The sequence below is a fragment of the Lepidochelys kempii genome, chromosome 2 (genome assembly GCF_965140265.1).
Source record: "Lepidochelys kempii isolate rLepKem1 chromosome 2, rLepKem1.hap2, whole genome shotgun sequence".
Classification (NCBI taxonomy): Eukaryota; Metazoa; Chordata; order Testudines; family Cheloniidae; genus Lepidochelys; species Lepidochelys kempii.
Window position 1 is genome coordinate 200492987 of NC_133257.1, and position 21397 is coordinate 200514383.

The window sequence follows — 21397 nt, forward strand, 5'->3', positions numbered from 1 at the left end:
GACTCTGAAAAAGATTTGGGGGCAGTGGTTGATAATCAGTTGAACATGGGCTCCCAATATGACACTGTGAACAAAAGAGCTAACAAGATCCTGAGATGCATAAACGGGAAACTTGAGTAGGAGCAGAAAAGTTAATTTATCTCTATTCTTGGCACTGGTATAACTGCTGCTGGAATACAATGTCTAGTTCTGGCGACCACAATTCAAGAAGGCTGTGGATAAATTGGAGAGGGTTCAGAGAACAGCCATGAGAACAATGAAAGGATTACCAAATATGCCTTATAGTGCTGACTCAAAGATCTCAATCTATTTAGATTAAACAAAAAGAAGGTTGGGGGGTGACTTGATTACAGTCTATAAGTATCTACACAGGGAACAAATATTTAATAATGGGTTCTTCAAGCTAGCAAAGAAATGTATAACCGTCCAACAGCTGGAAGCTAGACAAATTCAAACTGGAAATAAGGCATAAACTTAACAGGTGAGTAAGTAATCACTGGAACAATTTAGTAAGAGTCCTAGTGGACTCTCCATCACTGACAATTTTTCAGTCAAGACTGGATATTTTTCTAAACCATGTGCACTCGAATTATTTTGGGGAAGTTCTATGACGTATTATACAAGAGGTCAGACTAGATAATCATAATGGTCCCCTCTGGCCTTGGAATCTATGAAGGTTTAAAGTAGATATACATTTTAATAAGTACACATTTAGGGTTTTAACTCAATTGTTTTGAAATAGAAAGCATTTATCCAGTAGGCTGCATAGCAAGTTAGTTTAAAGCACAGCCCATAAAATACTGGAAAGCTTAAAAAATGATGACAAGGGAAAACAGAAAAAGGACAGGAGACAAAATGTATAGGAAAATGAAGGGATTGTGACATGCACAAGCACAGTTGTCATAAGGGGTCACTGCAGAGTGGGGAAAATTAAGGGATACTGAACCGATTTAAATGGGAAATTGTTGAGCACTGGTTCCCAAACTGTGGTCCACAGAGAGTCAGCTCGTGACTGTGCTGGATGGCTCCTCCTTGTTTCCAGTTACTAAATTCAAATGGAAAAAGGCTAAAAATACAATACTTTCCTAATATTACTTTTCCATGTAAGCAACGGCTGTACTTGCCACAGAGATGTTATTCTATTGCCAGGTGGAGAGGGAGGTGGTCTACATGATCAGGAATAGGTAAGAGATGTTCCATGAGACACTATCCTACTAAGAGAAGGTCCAAACTATGTAAAAATTAGAGAAGGTAGGATTTCATTTTTATTTATCTATATATATGTTGTATAGTAAAACAATCTTAAATTTAACGTATGAGAAGTTTGAGCACTTCCCTAGCTTGTTACAATATCTATTGCAGGCAGCATCACCAGCAATTAAGATATATCTTTGGGGAAAAAATATAGCCTAATTGTTGAGATACACCCTCCACCCCCACCTTTGCCTTTTTTTTTTTTTAAGTATTAAAACCTTTTAATGCAATCTTAAAAGTGTTTAGGCCTCTAAAATACAGAGATCCATATTCTCTCTGTTCTACTTACAGTAACTTGCCTTGATAGTAATGCAGTCTGCACAATGATCAAGGGCCCAAAAGAAACTTTTAGTTGTTGGTATTGACAAGGCAATACACCAGATTCTTCATGAGGTACTGTTCTTTGTAAATGGTAATGGCACACTTTCCCCTCCCCGCAACCCCTCCAACTTGGCTTCTGCTACTACCCATGACATTTGGTATATTACACACACGTAGGGCATGATCCAAAGTTTATTACTGTGAGTGGGATTCTTTCCCTACGACTGAACCAAAGCCCACTGAATACAGAATACACTAATACCTACTAAAGCACGGAACTTAGGTTTCGTATACTCCTAAATCCACCTTTACAGGATCTCTGAAATCCATTGCTTATTTGTCTAATGTGTATATGCAAAAGCTTATCTATATCCATGTTCTCACCAGCACAGTTCTCACCAACATAAAAAGAACTTTTGCCCTGGGTAAGGACTGCTGGGTAGATCACACCATAACATCATTCCATGTAAAAAAATCTAATAAAATTTTAAATTTGTAAGTGCTCACAGGCAGTAATCACACAAAATAACTCATTTTAAATTTCTTGTTGCTAAAATAGCCAAAGGCCACAGTAGTCTATATACTGTGGAATTTCAATTTTGAAAGCAATTTTCTGTACTTCTGTGACTCAAAGCTATCTGAAATCACTAGCTCCTATTGGTCTCAGATTTTCATATGCACAAAACTACTGACTACATTTCAGTTTTTGAAAGAAATGTTTCAAGTTGCCACAGTGATTGTCTGCTAATTATCCAGGCACATATATATGTCAGTAACATGTTTCTTTAAAACAAGCAGATTTTCACAAATATGCTATATAAGTACTAAGTAAGTTTAAATAAGTTTAGGCTTACAAATAACGAAGTAGTCTTAGCAATTTGGGTGGTACTGCTCCTCCTTCTGAATTAATACTGAGACTCTACCCTACCATAGCATAAAAGGGTACTACTGTACTGGAGGGTCTTTGGATGTGACATAAAAATCAAGGTCCTGACTATCTGTGGTCAACCAAAGATCCCATGGCATTTCACATATAAATAGGGCTGTCCTATTCCCCACAGATACTAGCCAAATTCCAATTCAGGTAATTTTAGCCTAATGTATCACTATATTTTCAGCTGGATAAAGTATTCTACACTTTGTGATCCAAAGCTATTTGATATGGCTCTCATGCCTTGTTAAGCAATTGACAAGTGTCACTTCACACCTGGCTGCATTTGAATCAGGGGGCGTGTGAAGGGGGGTATTAGAAAAAATAAGAACAGATTTGTACACACATCTATGGCCCAATCTTGCCTTGTGTGTATGTAAAATTCCCATTGAAAAATCAATGGGAGTGTACCTGCATGTGGACTGGAGCCATAATTCGTACAAACAGTTTATTTAAGAAACCTTCTGAGACCTATTTGGAGGAAAATTGATATCTATATCCTATTCAATATTTATCTTTAGCACATGTTCTGTAAGAATGAGCTGAGTTTCTGCAAGAAATCAAGTACTTTAGGATAAGAAATACTCTATTACAACTTATCTTTCTTCCGTCATATTGAGGAATCATCCCTGGTTGGTATATTGATTTCATAATGTTTAAATATAATAGAAAATAAGTAAAGTTTAAGAAAAAAACACTAGACTATGTCACCACTGCATAAAACTAAATGAAGAGATTTCTTATGGACTATAAAAATACATTTGCCAATAGTATTGTTACTAAATGATTATCTATCAAGATCACAACATGAAATAATGCTATCTCAAAAACTACATTGAAGGACCAGACACTAAGTTCTTTCATTTTGCAAGACAGATTGAAATCCAATACATGATGGAGGCAATGATACTTTGTCATTAGTCCAACAAATTCAGAAAACAGTAAATCCCCAGTTCACACATTTTCTGTACGAGTTGCTAAAAGAGGTTTCCACTAAGCGCATTAGGGATGACTTTACACTTGCTTTAAAAAAATATTATATATAGCAGTACCTAGTATACTAAAATGATTGCTTTGTTATAAGAGAAAGGATTCAGAAAACTAAAAAAAAGGTGTCTGTTGTAAAAACTGCAGACTTTTAGATTCAGTTCAAAGTTCTTTCTTCATTTATGCATTTTTGTACAGACTGGAATTTTATATTTACCTCAGCAAATCAGCCCACTAATAAGCATCAGTCATCAACACCTAAGTAAAGGCCTGCCATTTGAAACAGCTTTGATGTGACTGAAGACTCACAGTCATAAGCGTGCAAGAACAGCTTAGTTATTAAAACGTTTTATCTAGCAAAGCAATGTTCATCCTAATTGAGTGAAATACTCTTTTAACACTATTATTGCAAGCCCACTTCCCTGCACAGTGCTTTCATATGTAACTACCTGAATTACATCCTGAGATCCAGCACAACTATATCAAATCTTCTTATAACATTTTCTTACACATATACTTTTGTCAAGCGACCAAAACAATAAAGCCGACTGTCATTTTTACTACCAGTTCCTTAGTTAATTTGATATTGAAATGTACTGGGATTCATTATAAAAACTGCATGCCATCAGCTACTTCTCTCAAACTTTCTTTTTACAACACGATAGAATGGACCTTTCCCCATGCAATGCTGGAAATCAGTTGGCAGAATTGGATTAGAACTATTCATCTGCATTTAGTTTAACTTCCCATTGCAAGAGGTACTATTGCAGGGGCTCCTTTATGTACTGCTGCACAACTCTGGCATAATTCCAATATGACCAATATGTCAAGCTGCCAGATAAGAATTCTGGGGCAGCCATCTGAAAACTACTTCACAAAATGTGAGCTACAAGGTAACAGAGTTTTCTTTGCCTACATCAGTACTAATTTTAAAGCAAGTTTTAACTCACTATAAACAAACATAACTGACAGAAAGGCAAAGCATAAAGTCATAAAAAATTTTTGATAGCCAACTCCACTTCATTAAATTTCCTCTGAATGTCATAACCAATGGCCAGACAAAAAGATCAAGATCTGCAATGTCTGTACTTAACATTTTTCTCAAAGTTATCAATTTGTAAGGAAAAGAGTCACACTAATAACTGTCACCAAAAAGATATTTTCCAGGATTATAAACAAAATGCTACTGATCTGACTTATATCCTATAGCTAATAACTTTGCCTACATTTCATTAGTGCTGTATTTTTAACAAACTTCTCCTGATCACCACCACTATCATTTAAGTGATAACAAACATTTGCATCTACAAACAACGGTATTTATGTCCTTTATGTCAAAAATCATTAAACTAAGTATTCACCTCCAAGGAAAAACTGAAAAATTACCTCTGGTCCTCTATGTAATTTCCATATGCATTTCAAATTAATAAAATCCATGTAAACTTACCTACAGTTTGGAGGAGGGTCTAATGTAATTTCTGCAAGTTCTTTCTGAATTCTTAAGAAAAAAGAAACAGAAGTTATATACAGAAGTATAAAGACAACACTTTCTTAAATGGATTTCCTCCAACTTTATGAAAAATATCTACTGTAGTTAATACTACAATATATAGTTAGTTCTCATCTGTAATTGAAAGTTGATGTCAAAGTTTCATGAAACTGCTTAACAAAATATTTGACAAATTCAGGCTGCAATGTCTTATTTTTATTTTTTGGGTTTTTTTAAGTTTTCAATTTTAAGTTCACCCAGTCCTGTTGGCCTTTTATATGTTTGAACCCAACCAAATGTTCATAAACACTTTTTTGCGTGTGGCACACAATCTAGTCAGACTCGGCTCGTACATCTTATTTAAAAATTATTACCAGTGTTTTGTCAGGAAGGATGCCGCATGTACCAGCCTCATGAAAGAGCCAGATTATGTCCTCCTGTGGACAGGCCTATTATGGTAAGGCAATGCATACACTGAAAAAACTGACCATATTTTGAAAAATTAAGGGTTGAAAGATACAGACTTCATAGGCTGATTTTCATATGTTTGAGTACCCAGCATCTCTGAAAAGAGACTCAGATAACCCAAGAATTGTGAGAATTCCACACATCTCGGCACATCGTAGGGAGGGCTAGACCCATATGTCATGTCCCAGAACCATTGCACAGCTATCCTCTATGGCATTAGATTTCCTCATCCTCCCCACCTGTGCTGGGCCAAACCATCCCTCTTCCCCCAAAGGAATTTAAAAGCATAAAGCAGGAGTTTACACATCAGTTTAGGAATCACCACCAGTTTATGTAAGAAAATTCCTATAGATCTGGCAGGGCAGCATGCCATCCATAGAGGCTCTCCAGACCACACACCCTGTAAACCTAGTCACATCCATCCAAAACCTGACGACAAAGGCGTTCACACCACATCCTGGAGAGTTTTCTGCAGCATCAAGGGGAAAAAAGGAATAATTCAAAATTGCTGAATGCTCTCCCCCCCTTCGAGAGATCTGGGCTAAAGAAGCAGGTATCCATTGCTTTTATCACCTCAATGAAGAAAATTAGAGTGGCCAAATTACCTTTCCCCAGGATACATGCTAAATCTTAGCGACAGAGCTCAAGCGTGGCCTAAGACACATGTGTATCTTGTGTGTAGAATGTGTGGTGGTGGTTTATAACAAGCATGAGTAAAGAAACCGATTTCCCCAAGGCAAACATTCAGGTATATTAGAGCACTTAAGATAAAAATAAGCAATTTATCTTAATTCTAAACATAATATTAAGGTCTAAATGCAGTCCTGGATGTGGAAGATAATCTCAAAGCCCCAGATTCTTAAAGGTATTTAGGCATTGGTGCACTCATCACCACAACTCCTAGGAGCTTTAGTAGCATAAATCTCATTTTCAAACTACACGAGTCTAAATTCCATCAACAGTCAGTGTCTATATCCCTTTTGAAAATGAGATTGAGATTTCTAAAACAGTTAGGCAACGCTCAGCACAGCAATGACTAAATACCTTTTTAAAACTGGGCCAAAACCACTATCAATACTCCCCTTGTTCCATTAAGAATGCATTTTGTGATTCGTTTGTTTGTAGCCTAAGAAAGTAAACGAACCAGCCAAAAATAAAATGCTACCTCCTATATTAGTCCTAGTCTCATACCTTGGGGAAGATGTGCACACATGTGTGTGTATGAGGTTGGGGGGAAATTTACAAGATACTTCTGCACAGGGAGAGAAATTAAATATGTTTGATGATTCCAACTGCTAGAGAAGGTAAATACTTCACTATATTGTATATTTCAGTAGAAGGTATCTCAATGAAAAACCACGAATTAATTTTTCTTAACTGATATTTGGGAAAAGGTAATTCGAGAAATGCTAAAAATATCCACTAAAAAAAAGAAAATATGACAAGTTTAAGTGGCTCAACATACCAAACACTACCATTTTTTTTAAAAAAGTATTTGCCGGACATCTCTCCCCTTCTTCCCCCCACCTTTAAGTGTACTTGTTTTACCTTTATCCCCTCAAAAAAAGTTCCATATTTAAAATATCCTTTTTCCAGTTCAAAAATTATATAAAATGCAAATTTTTTAAGCAAAATGGGAAATTCCCTCATTTAGATCATGTGAACACTTAAGGAACATAGAAATCTCTTTCAGTTTTGTGGTCTATGGATTTTTCTCTCTGGCAAGTTGTACAGAATGGTTCTGAAAATGCACCACTTCTGGGACTACACTGCGGGGGGAGGGGGGGCGGGGAGATGAACGACGACTATTTTTTGGCCCGAGGGCCACATCTAAGAATAGAAATTGTATGGCAGGTCATGAACCCTCACAAAATTGGGGTTGAGGTGTGGGAGGGGGTCAGGGCTCTGGCTGAGGGTGCGAGCTCTGGGGTGGGGCCAGAAATGAGGAGTTCAGAGTGTGGAAGGAGGCTCTGGGCTGGGGGTGCAGGAGGGTGCTCTGGGCTGGGACAGAGGGCTTCGGAGGGTGGGAAAGGGATCAGGGCTGGGGCTGCAGACTCTGGGGTGGGGAGGAGAGATTTGGGGTGTAGGAGAGTGCTCCAGGCTGCGATTAAGGGTTTTGGAAAGCAGGAGGGGGATCAGTGGTGGGGTAGGGAGTTGGGGCATGAGGGGAGGCTCAGAGTGCATGCTCCTGGCAGCGCTTACCTCAAGCAGCTCCCAGAAGCAGCAGCATGTCCTTTCTGACTCCTATGCGGAGGTGCGGCCAGGCGGTTCTGCACGCTGCCCTGTCCAAAGGCCCACTCACGCAGCTCCCATTGGCCACAATTCTTGGCCACCAGGAGCTGCGGGGGCAGCACTTGGGGCAGGGACAACATGCAGAGTGGAGCACCCTGGCTGCTCTTACGCGTAGGAGATGGAGGGGGGCCATGCTGTTGCTTCTGGGAGCTATATGGAGCAGCCCCTGATCCTGCTGGAGCACCAGAGTGGGGCAAGCCCCAGACACCACTCCTCAGCGGGAGCTCAAGGGCCAGATTAAAACGGCTGGCAGGCCGTAGTTTGCCCACCCTTGGGCTAGAGCCTCACTTTGAACACATATATACAGCAGCTGACACTTCATCATATCATAAGGAGCATGAAACATCAAGAAGAGAATGAGAACGGACATTGCCCCATGTCCTAAACCACAAGTCTTCCATTTTCAGTATCCTTCCACATCTAAACTCCTCTCCCTTCTTTCCAGAAGGGAGAGGGGAAGTTGTGGATGTCTCTCCTGCCCTCACCTCATATCAGGCCCTAGTACAATGATTAGGGTCTTCAGGTTGATGTAGATAGATCTGATTCTTTAAAAGATGCAGTAGGATATACACAGGAATATTTGTCCATAATTGTATTAACTGCTATTTGTTTTGCTTTTTCTGGCCCCTAGACGATAAGCAGAAGCAAGAATTTCATTAGGGATGAGGTGGAGGGAAGAAGTCATAGTACCATGCACCTCTAGCCACAAAAATAAAACTGCATGCCACTTTGTATTTAAGTCCTGAACATGGGTTACTGTAGCAAGTGGTTGAAACATGAATACCGACTGCATTTGTATTTTATTGTTGAAATTGCATGTAAATGAGCAGATCGTGTCCCAAGAGTCCCTATACCGACTGTCTTCTCCATGTAGATCTCCTTTGCTAAACACCAGCCGTGACAGTGCTGCCACTGCCCTGCTGACCGTCTCCCTGGTGAGCGCCTTTCACAAACAGGCAATGAAGGGGAGACACACAATTCCTTGTTCAGGAAAAATCCCAGGGAGTTAGTAAAGGATATACAGACTCTAGCGGTATAATCTATTCTGCAGGGACCCTTCAATGGTGGGGAACCCTAGTAGCATGGCTTCAGTGGAGCTATACCACCTGGGCGTGTAGTGGATAATCCAGAGACAGCAGAGAGGCACAGGAACCAACACACAGATTGCTCAAGCCTCTGAAGGATCCCTCAGAAACCACATGGTTTCCTTCCTCCCCTTTGGCAACTATCCCCATGGATTTTGTTGCCAACAGATTTTCTGCCCAAATGTATTTATATTTAGCAATGCCAGCCTATAGAATAAAAAATGAAATTAGTACTATTATGTTACTACTTGACTGGTGAGAGAGAAGCATGCTCCAATAGTCAGAATCCAGGACTGGGCACCAGGAACACTCAATTTGCAAATGTCACACTGATGCTCCTTTTATGGTCTTAGACAATTCAACCTCTCTCTCCATGCTCCCCCATTTTACAGATGGGGGAAAATACTTATCTACCCTGAAAGGATCAGCTAATCTAGGACAAGCTTTTTCAAAATGAAAAGTGCCATCAAATATTATTAATAAATATGAGGCTGTGGGGAACTACTGCTGTAAGACTAGCAAGATTGCTTGCTGTCACTTGTAAAGTAAGGACTCTGTAGCATTTTTATGAGGAAAAGATTGAGGACTGAATACTCTAGAGGCACTCAGGTCTTACTATTTATTGGCATGCAGTCACTTTTCCTAGAAACTCATTTTGTTGCTTCCATTTTTCTGGGCTTTGTGCCTCCCTTCACATAAACATTAGGCAACCCAAAAACCCAGACTGGAGAAAATTTAGACCACATTTTAAAACAGGGCAAACCCTATTATGTATTTCACTCTTTCAAAAGTTGTGACAGAACAGGGTCCTTGGAAATTGAACTAAGAACAACAGTTTAAGGAGAACAGAATATATTAGGCACACTTATAAATGCCAACTTTAAAAAAAGTCATGAGTTGTTTTCCTTTTTCAGTATTTTGTCGGTCACTTGTGGCTTGTCAAGTACAATATTTGTTGCCAAATTTATTTAAAATACTATTCTATTATGGCACCCCTCTCTGTTATTTAGAAAGGTTATGGATAGCCCACTTCTCTATGGTTGTATTTCAACAAACAAGATATCCATGACTTAGTTTATGTTCCTAATGTTTTAATATCTTTCCAGGAGCAAAAGGCTACATAACTCAGTTTCATAAATTCACAGTTCAACACAAAAATTTGCAGACCAAAGACAAAATGACAGGTTTTAAACTAGCAACCTCAAGAGCCCAGCAGAATAATATTTTTATCTGTTAAGCTATTATGCTAACCAAGAACGGATACACTTGTCTCAATCCAAAGGTCGTGCTAAGATTTGCTATTTAAGATATAAGATGCCTCTCTTTTTAAGGACAGCAACTCAATTTCAGGTCTGAACTGTAATTATGATATGCAGTGAGTTTTTCAATCTTGACACGTTAGGTAAGTAAGGTTACTATTTAAGGTGACACACCTTGAGTAAGGCAAATCGAAGGAATGGTACACAATATGACATTTACTGTAAGCTATTACCTGTGTAGCAACTAACACTAGAAGTATTCACATTGAGGGACACAGCAATATGAAAGGTCGCAATAGCATTCTGCCTTTTTGATGCCATCTAAATCAGTACTTCCACTGATGCGAAAAGCAGAAAGCCTATATTTTTTTAAACAAAATCAGGCCTTAGTTACTGGTTAACATTCGGTCTAAGGAGGCAAAAGGCTACTTGAAATAAAACTCTGTTCTATCCAGGTACTTCTATCACACTAATAGCTATGGTTTCTGGGCATCTTAAGATGCCTTATCAGCTGACCCATATATCCCTAACTTATCACTCTTCTACTGGAACCACACAAAGAAACCCACTAAATTGGGGTGAGGAGAAAAGAGAGAAAGAAGGAAAAACAGAAATACAAGTCAACACAAAATGACGACAGAAGAAAACTCATCGAAGTAAGATGAGCATCCTATGACTGCAACATTTGCAATAAAATTAACCACCAAAAACTAAATTAAAAGAACATCGATAATGCTATACAAACTACAAAACTCAGGAATACAGGGAAGCACAAAATGCTTCACACTTCCCTCAAAATCAAGCCATTTTAGGGAGCATTAAATTGCTGAGATAGCACCCTACAGAGTATATATATTATAGAACACCTTGGAGCACATTTCACACGTAATTGAACATTTCCTTCTATTGATTTATATAAAACTAATATTGCTGAAGTGACCTTTATAAGTAAAATTTTAGAGTCAAATTTATAACCACAAGAAAATTCGTATTACAATTCTTTAGATTTTAATTCTAATCTGAGATACACAGGGTAATTACTCAGGATAACGTATCTAAAATAAGATTGCTACTACACTTCCACGTGCATGAACAGATTTTTCAAGTGTGTGACAATACATGGCTACCAAACTGAGATCAGAATGAAGCCTGCAGTCTGTAGACTATAATTTAGCACTTGGAATAAGACTAAACTCCAAGGTTGTATTAGTTTTCCAGTGCTGTCTAATAACTATAATGCATGTAAAAGCTGGATGCTTTAAATTATTCTACTATTTCAATTGTGTTGATTCCTGAATTATTTTAGAGTTATTAAAAACAGTTACTGGATGAAATTCTGTCCTCCATTATGCAAACATTATTGGGATTTTGGAGTAACAACTGGATTCAGTGGGGTTACATGTATGTAACGGAGCAGAAATTGGTTTCCGCAAAATATTTGTGCAGTCTTTCTTCACAATCAACTGGTAAAACTCACTATTATTTTTGAAGAGGTGAACATTTCAAGTGAACTGCTATACCTCTAATCCTGCAAGTAGTCCTATTAAGTTGTGTTTACAAAAACACACTGTAAGGCAGTGTTTTTCAAAGTTCAGGTCGCGACCCAGTACTGGGTCGCAGCATGTAAGGCACTGGGTCACCTTGCTCAGCACGCAGGGACTCGAGCATCTCTGGTCAGCACTGTCGACCGGGGCATTAAAAGTACTGTTGGCGGTGCTGCCCAGCTAATGCAGGCTAGTGTATACCTGTTCCAACACTGAGCTGTGCCCTGGAAGCGGGCAGCAGTGGGGCCACAGTGCTCCATGTGCTGCCCCACCCAAAACATTGGCTGGGAACCGGCCAATGGGTGTGGGGAGCCAATGGGGGCAGGGGATGCCTGCAGGCATGAGCTGCTTGCATGCCTCTGCCTAGGAGCCGGACCTGCTGCTGGCTGCTTCCGGGGCACAGCAGTCCATGGTGCGAGGACAGGTGGGAAGCCTGCCTCTGCACCCCGGCACCACCGCTGACCGGGAGCCACCAGAGGTAAGTCAGTGCCCCAACCCTGCACTCCAATCCCCTGCCACTGCCCTGAGACCCCCCCAAAACCCAGAGCCCCCAAACTCTTCATCCCTGGCCCCATCCTGAAGCCTGCACCCCCACCCCAGAGCCCTGACCCCCTCCCACACCCAACCCCCTCCTGCACTGCAACCCCATGCCCCAGCCCTGAGACCCCCCAAACCCAGAGCCTCTCCTGCACCCCAAACCCCTCATCCCCAGCCCCACCCCAGAGCCTGCACCCCAAGCCCAGAGCCCTGACCCCCTCCTGAACCCCAACCCCCTGCCCCAGCCCAGAATCCCCTCCCACACCATGAACCCTCATTCCCGGCCCCACTACGCAGCCCTCACAGCCACATCCCAACCCTCTTCCCCACCCGAGCCCCTCCCACACGCCAAACCCCTCATCCCCAGCTTCGTTGGCTGCGGGCACCACCGATTTTCTTCAACTGGGTCCCCAGAAAAAAAAGTTTGAAAACCACTGCTCTAAGGTGTTTGTCTTAAAATCTCATATTGAGAGGTAAGTACCTTTAAAATTTATTTTTATTCCAAGCGGTAAATAAAAAGGCAACAGAACCCTATTGGAGTTTACTTTCTTCCCCATATTCTTAAAACATTCCAACTGATTTTCACATATGTTTCAAACAGCCACCTTATCAAGCTAAGAACTTGTATATTAAATTTTCAGCCTAAATAATTCATAAGTGGAGTTACAAGCCCCTGAAAATGGGGTTTGGATAAGAAAGTAGAAACAACTTTAACTGAAGTGACTCTGAAGTTACCAATGTTGATAAGACTAACATCTAAATAAGTCTCTTACTACTTGACAGAATTATTAAACTATACATTTATTTAAACATATCCAAACAATTTTAAGAAGCATAGTTCTTGGAAAACATTTCAACTTTCAGATTCATAATTTTTTTTTAATATTACTATACATGTAAAACTGCTGTTTTACAGTCTGATTGGCAAACATATCTGTCTGCAATTGGAATAATTAGTTTCAGCAGAAACCACAAGCAGATATGATTAAATTTTAAAAGGTTTAAGTAATTTTATCACTGCTAAATGCATGTTAATAAGAGCTCTAAGCTTTGAAGATACAAAACCAAGAATAATAGCGCAACTTCTGACATATCATTAATTTTTTAATACAGTAGTATCCACAGGCCCCAGCCGGAATCATGGTATCATTGTGCTGGGCTCTGTACAAACACAGGAATATGCAGACCCTATTCTAAAGTGGCTACAAGACACAACAAGTTGATGTCACAATAGGAGATATGTGAGCACAGGCAAGGTTAGAAGCAGTAGCAACTACAAAGACCAGGTATTTGCACAATTTGACAGTTCTAAGTTATTGACAGTCATTCTTCTCCCTTTAGTTATAAAATATAAAAAAGTTAGATATTAGTAATCCCCACTGATCCTCTGCCAACTGATAATGGCTAGATAATCTTCTGTAAGCACCATGGTAGAAGCGGACCTTGAGGAAAGTTTTGAAAGGCGGGGAGGGAAGTGGGCATTGGCGCCACAGACTACATAAAGGAAGATTATCCTTGAATAAAATGAAAGCCTGAAGATACACAGGGAAGTGGACAAAATGAGTAATCAATACTGGCATCACTGGCAGGATGGAGAGTGACTCATGAAGATACCAGAGTGGATACGTAGGGAGGTTTAGATCTGTGAGGCTGGTACAAATAAATTATATACTATCAAGTAAAGGTAAAGTAAAAATGTATGAATTAAAATGTACACACACTAGTATTTGCAGCCTATGAATATTTACACACCATATTTACAAGAAACACTAAATGAACACAATGGGGGCCTGATTCTCCTCTCCTTTATACTAGTTTTACAACAGTAACTCCTAATTTAGACTGGTGTAAATTAGTGAAGAATCAGGCTCAGAGTTCTGCATGAGTTAGGTCTGCACATTTGGGTTCTATATAAAAACTCTTAAAATTGTTTTGTATTTGGGTTCCCTCTAATAGGTTTTGAACATTGCTGCCTAAAGTAATGCTGATGTGACAGGGCTACACTGTTAATGCAGGCTTCCTTTGCACAATCCATGCATGCCAATGATCCAGTGACTGATGTGACAGAGTGGGGTCACTTAAATAGCTATTCGCCAAATCTACTATTCCTCTCAGGAATGGGAAAAAAAAACAAAAACAGAATTAAAACATACCACAGTTTAATGTAATGAAACAAAAACATTTGTTCATTCCATCGTTTCTGACTTGACCATCTGGGAGAAGAAAATGCAGTACCTTGTAGTGATAGGTATTACAGTACTCTCCTAGCATGCTGAATTACTGACTTGTCTGAAATGTTTATGGTTAATTAACTCTAAGTTACACTGACAAGTTTCTCTCTCTCACACACACTTCATAAGAATACAAAAAACTGTCCAAGTTATACTAAGAATAAAACAGTGTCAGTTTCTATCATGCAAGCTAATATTAAACCCATGTGAAAACAAACGAGTCTGTCAAAAAATAATTTTTTTTTTTTAAAAAGTAGCAGCAGCATACAGGTCACATTGCAACCCCAATCAAAGAACTAATGTACAAATTCAATCATATTGTAATTACATTAAGAAAATGAATTAGGCTGATGCCCATCCAAAAAAAAGCTACGAAGAGCAGGATACCTTTTAGCACTAGTTGATAGTTTAGCAGCTGTTTTGCTGGAGATCTTGCCCTCCTTTTTCTTGGGTTGAACCTGCTCCCTTTCTTGCTCTTGCTGAACACCCTCACGTTGATCTCCATCAGAGCTTCCTCCACTAGTACTTGGGCTATCATCAACTCTTTGCCCTTCAGTGGACATTTTAGACTCTGGGCTAAAAAACACAAAGACGAGTAAGGAGTCTTTTCTTAAAATGTCTGATAACTTTAGTAACAATACTATGCTTTTTTTTTTTAACTAGAGATATACAGGGTGAAGAAATTACTTGCATAATACTGTACTCTATACTGCAGTATTGAAGAATCTAGCCACAAACGTCTATACAGTAACTCAAAAGATAGTCATTTTACATCAACTACAAAGTATACAACAAAATACGAAAAACCCTTTTACATATATAAAAAAATATCTAAAGGGAGATGCCCAGAATAAATGTTAAGTGGAAAACAAAACCAAATGAATAAGACAATCAATCCAGGGTTAATGGAGTGGATAGCTCAAGGGATTGGTGATGGGATGAAGCGTTTTTCACCTCTAGGACACTGGTTCAAATCAGGCCCCTTTTGTTAGTAACTGGCAGTCATTACTATTTTAAGACTATTCATTAGCCCACAGGTAAAAAGTCTAGGCTAACCAACTCCCAGTGGATGGGTTTCTACTTCATAGAATTCACATTTTGGTTGGCACACTTGATAGAGAAAGTTCCATTTCTATGTCCTTTTAAGCCTAACCTATCTTTCATAGCTAGAGATGATACTCCCACACCAGGGAGTAAGCACATTGGTGGCGAAACGCAAGGAAATCTGTACTGCTGAAGCCTGTTTGTGATCAGAGGACATCAGACAAAGCTGTCAATGAACACTCGTCACCAAGAAGTCTAACTTTATTATCTCAGTATATTTTATATGCCTAGTTCTCACACTTGTAATATTTAGCTATATTCTTCTTTTCTTCCTTCACTTTAATAATTGCATTTCTTCAACTATAGACTGTTTAAATTAAAATGGTTGTAGTTAATATTATGACTTCTCTAACTGTTGTAAATAAGGCTTTTTCTTAGGGGTTAGATCTAAGATTGCCAAATGCGGTGGCAACGATTGCTGACTGAATCTATTAGAAACCTGAAGCAATACTAGAAGGTCCTTCTTTACCTCAGTGACACCACTATGTTCTCTTTGTGATATTTCATTAAAAACAACTTTAATAGCACATAGGGCCAACTTTTGCTCAGTTACATCTGTGCAACCTACATGAATTCAGTGGAATTGTAATGATGTAATTAACATCAGAATCTGACCTGCAGTGCACAATGAGGTTTATGTTCAATATTGTTTTAGTCTGTGAACTGTGTCTCATTTATCCTTTTAGCCATATACAGAAACCATACGCAGAACACCAGTTACAGAAAACTGTACATCTCAGTTATAATATGCTGCAATATTCTCTCAAGAGCCTAAACCAGGATTCCAGACTGACTCTAAAACAGCAGCTCTCAAACTGTGGGTCAGGACCCCAAAGTGACTCCAACCCCATTTTAAAGGGGTCACAAGAGTTGGCATTAGACTTGCTAGGGCCAAAGCCGAAGCCTGTGCCCCACCGCCCAGAGCCGAAACCTGAGGGCTTTAGCCCTGAGTGGCAGGGCTCAGGTTACAGGCCACCTCCCCACGCCTGTGGCTGAAGCCCTCAAACTTTGCCCCCACCACCCAGGGCAGTGGAGCTCGGGCAGGCTCAGGCTTCGGTCCCCCCTCCAGTAATTGATGTAGTAATCTGTTGTCAGAAGGGGGCTGCACTGCAATGAAGTTTGAGAACCCCTGCTCTAAAAAATATGTAAAATGTGCGATAATTTGCTTATATAACCAACTAAAAGTTTATTAATAGTTTGTAACCGAACATTAGGATGGAAATCTTCTACCCAGACAGTATTCCCAATACATATATGGAAAGAGGGCAGTGGAAAGAAGAAAAAACTTCAGTGACACTGAGGTGGCGTTGGAAGAAAGAAAAAAAAAAAGCAAACAAAGAACCAAAAATTGTGATAGTTGCCTACTGAAAAGAAAAATTTTCTGCAGTTAGGAGCATTACCAAAATCTTAAATTTATCAAAAATATTATATACTTTACTTAAATAATGGCCTCCAATGGGGGCCCGATACTGCAAATGATTATTCATGTGAATAAATCCTAATCACTTTCATATGAAATAAGTCCCTTTGCTTAATTTATATGACTGTTTATCAAAACAGTGATGTTTGGAGGGGTGGGGTTCAGAGTTCTTAAAGAGAACCACAGTTGATGATGATGGCAGCTAGAATAGATTAGTCTTAATCAGTATGAGCTCTTTTTTTTATTATGAAAATGATTATATTGTACAGAGTTAGTGCATTTAAGAATGGAAAATGATGCATTATTTGACTTCTATAGTTAACAGTAAACAATTCTTTTATTTCTTAAATTTTTCCCACAGCAGAGACATAACATTGTCTTTTCCATATTTCACATTTTACACAGATTAATCTTTAGGTATCTACATCCCAGCTGTCAAATCTTAAGGGAGAAAAATAAAGCTTTAAGTTAATAAACACAAGCTACTATATATACTGATAGTTTCAAGATTGAGTTACAATTATTAAATGAGACAAGGTGGGCAAAGTGATCTCTTTTATTGGACCAACTTCTGCTGGTGAGAAACAAGCTAAAAGAAATTAGCTCACCCACCTTGTCTCGCCAATATCCTGGGACCAATATTGCTACAACTACACTGCATACAACTATTAAATGCACATTTTAACTTTGCAGCTACATATAGTTATATTTTCTGTTTCTATTCAGAGGTAAAACAATCTTATATTGCCTTAAAACACTTGAGATATTCTTTATTTGCTCTGTAAGTTTGGATATTGATCTTCCATTAACATTTAATTTTAGAATGAGAGGATTATCCACACAACATATGTATACTTTAAACTGTTGGGGGGGAGGAAGGGGGAAATCAGCAACATCTTTTAATGAAGCTTATGTCCACAGAAGGTCTGCTGTGGAAGATTCTGCTATAAATATTACTATTATCCAAGAACTACTGCACTCACTTCATGAGTTCAGGTTACTACCCAACAGATATATGCAGAAACAGTAGCCCATAATGTATAATTATTGTAACAAGTAATGCCAGCTTTTACAACACGAAAATGTTTAAATCTGTCATTTGATGTCTGGCTATTTTCTTATTTCACTCTCAGAGGCAAATATTTTCTTTACTCTCCCTTTTATTTCATTTAAATAAAAATCAAGTTATATTTTATTTAAGGATTGAAAGCTAAATTTAACCTCGATAAAAGAATATTTAAAAGGGTCTGTGAAGTCAGACTTTCAAATATGTGGCCAAAATAAGAAAAACGAACAATAAGAGAGTGGAAAAATCAACAGGGGAATAACATTGTGGGAAAACATTTTAGTGCAGTTACACAAACACACACACAAAATATTTCTTGAAGCCAAATATCCCCAAGTCTCGTCTCAGTGCAAAGAGAAAAGAAAGACTGTGTCCAATTCTCTGGACTGCTAAATTATGTCACATTCAAAATTTAAACCCTCTGCTGCCCTTTTGCTGAGAGAACTGGATGGAGGGAACAGAAGGGGGATTAAAAGTATTTCCCTGAACACACCATGATTCTTCGGAGACCATTGTATCAAACCTCTTCTATAAATTTTAAGTCAAACATGTTCAAGAGAACCTACTTCTTTCATTTATCGCATGCTTCCCCACCCCCCACCCACAAACAAACCAACAGTAGCAACTAGGGAAAGAGATCCTGGCAATGTGCAGATAGGTCCTGAGGGCAGCAGAGCCAGTGATGAAGTCTTTCTAAAGCTGCCTTAATTCCTATAAGCAAAGATAAATTGAACTTTTCTGCTGGGTCCACGAAAAGCAGCAGCAGGAGCAGACACCTCACTTGATCTTCATTAGAAATCATAAAGGGCGAAAAGATCAGAACATTACAGGAGAGAAAACAGGAGGAGTCCGATTTCTAGCCAACCAGGCCAGTGTCTATGGTTGAGAGAGGGACCCAGAAAGAAATAAAAAGCTGCTGCAGCAGCAGCTCTAGACTGAAACACATGGGCGCACACCCACCCCCCTTGCCTATTTTCCTGCTGCCTGGAGGGGGAGGGGGAGGCACATGTCATAGAGACACAATGTGCAATAATTATGCAGTACTAGAAGACAGCAGTAGACTGAAACGGACACTTTTCAAAATGACATTTATCCTGCACTTTCCAGATACTTTGTGTGGAGGAGGAAAGGGGTAGGGAGAAGGCGGAAAGAGAGGCTGGAAGGAAAAGGATTAGGGGTGAGAAATAGGTGACAGTGGATGATAGAAGAAGACATTGTAAGGAAGGCATAGGGGTCATATGAGGAAGAGATGGGGGGGTTGGGCAAAAAGAGCTAAGGGATTAATTTACTCCTGTCATCATGCAGTGGGGTGGTTTAGATCCCTCTCTGCTGAAGAGGGGGCTGTTGCATAGGGTAGAATTCCTTACTTCTGTTTGCCAATTCCCATCCTTATGTATTTCTAGAAGGGGGCGGGGTGCTCCCCATCCCACTCCTTGGGGGCAAGGGGTTATAATTGTGAGAACTGGGAGATAAGGAAATAATGTGGGAAGAAATTATTTGACTCCTCTATGTGTTTGTGCATGAGTGCAAAGAGAGGATAAGGGGAGTTTAAGAACAAGGTACTAAGGAGAGGGAAGGGTATTTCTAGGGGATAGAAGGGCAATGGAGAGGAGAGCAAAAGATACAGAAGTGGGGATATAGGGATAATAAGAGGGGCAAAAGAAAGTGCCTTTGCCTGTGTGTGGGAGTATTGTAGGGGATAGTGAAGGAGGTATTGCTAGAGGATGCAGGTGTTATTGTAGAAAGATTTGGAGAGGAGGCATTTCTAGGACCCTGGGAGAGGAACAGAGGCAGGAGGAGTGGGTGGAAAAGGGGAATTGATGGGGTTAGGTCAGCGGGACATGGTGGGGAAGAGGGTGACAGGGGGTAGATGGAGCGATTGCAGTGAGATGTGGTGGGATGTCAGAGGGCAGGTGGATGGGGTAGCAGTGATAGAGGGGACATGAGGGGTTTGGGGAACTGTGGGATGGATATAGCTGGGGCAGAGGACATGGAGATGCATAGACAGAGTTGGCTAGGGAACACAGCGATGGACAGATAAATGGGGCAGGAGATATGGTAAGGGTGGGAGAACAGAGAGAGGGTAGGGAGGATGTATGGATCTGTGCGGCTATGGTTGGGGGACCTGGGGATGGATGGATGGGGCAGATGGATGGGCTGAGGAGAGGTGGCAAGGACATAAGGAAGGATGGGACTATAGAAAGGGGCTGGGGTGGGGAGCCAAAGGGAGCAGGGGGACAAGTTGTGCTGGGTAGCAGGGGAGGTAGAGAGATGGGCTAGCAGGGAGGTAGTGGTGGAGGAAGAGGAACTGGGCAGAGGGCAGGAGGAGGTTGGGGGGCAGGCAGTGCCAGAGAAGTAGAGGAATGGAGTGGGGATCAGCAGAGGGATGTGGGGGTGGCAGGCAGTGCCAGGAGAGTAGAGGAATGGGACAGGGGGTTGGGGAGAGGGGGAGAGAGCTTTATGCTGGAGGGGCAGACAGTGCTGGGGGCAGCTGGATGTGGGGGGGTGTAAGGTGATGGGGGCAGGTATTGCTGGGGATAAAAGGGATGGGTGTGGGGGCAGGAGGGTACAAGGGAACAGGCGATGCCCTGGGTGGGGTGCGGCGGGAGAGGGACGGGGCAGCAGGCAGTGCTGGGGGGGGGGGGGTAGAGGAATGAGGCGGGGGGGCAGAGACAGCAGGGGGATGGGGGCAGGCGGTGCTGGGGGGGAATAGGGAGGGGGAGTCGTTACCTGCGGGCGCAGGGCTAGGGCTGGTGCCGGCTCAGGCTACGGGCGGGGCGCGGCGCGGCGGGCGGCCCGGCTCGGGCCAGGCGAGGGGTGGGGGCTACGTGCTACCCCCTCGGCTCCTGCTGCCGCCGCCGCTGCCCGAAGAGAAGTGAAGCTGCCGCCGCGCGCACCCGACCCCGCCGCGCGCGCGCACCCGACAGCCAATGAGCCCGGACCTCGCGGGTCGGGGGAGGAGCGGGCCCGCGCGCACGTTCTCAGAGGGGGAGGAGAAAATGACAAGCGAGCGGGCGCGGGGGTGGAGGGGTCTGGCGGGAGCGCGCGTTAAAGGGAAACACCGGTGGGAGCGCTGGGGTGAGGAAAGTGAATCGGGTGCGAGAGGTGGGCGGTGGGGGAGCTGGGTGCCGTGGGGCGGGGTTAGGTGTGGGGGAGCTGGGTGCCGTGGGGGTTAGGTGCGGGGGAACTGGGGGGGGGTATCTGTGTGTGTGTGGGGGGGGGGGTATGTGTAGGGGAGCTGGGTGCCCAGCTGTGTGTGTGTGTGTGTGTGTGTGTAGGTGGGGAGGGGGAGTTATGTGTAGGGGAGTTAGATACATGGGGGATTACGTTTAGTTAAGGTGGTTGCATTGGGGTTATGTATGGACATCGCTGGGCTGACCACCGGGATGGATGAAAGGAGGGGCTAGGT

At 41.3% G+C, this 21397-nt stretch overlaps 1 protein-coding gene across 1 annotated transcript in view; it reads right to left on the reverse strand.

Annotated features, from left to right (window-relative positions):
* The window catches only part of UBE2E2 (ubiquitin conjugating enzyme E2 E2), a 343824-nt gene extending 322915 nt beyond the window's left edge, over positions 1-20909 (reverse strand). Inside the window, exons 1-3 of the mRNA XM_073333493.1 lie at positions 20719-20909; positions 14786-14974; positions 4941-4991 (exon numbers count right to left, since the gene is read on the reverse strand). Coding sequence (XP_073189594.1) covers positions 4941-4991; positions 14786-14961 — 227 coding nt within the window. The 5' untranslated portion in view covers positions 14962-14974; positions 20719-20909. The remainder of the gene's footprint in view (positions 1-4940; positions 4992-14785; positions 14975-20718) is intronic.
* Positions 20910-21397: the final 488 nt, after the last annotated feature.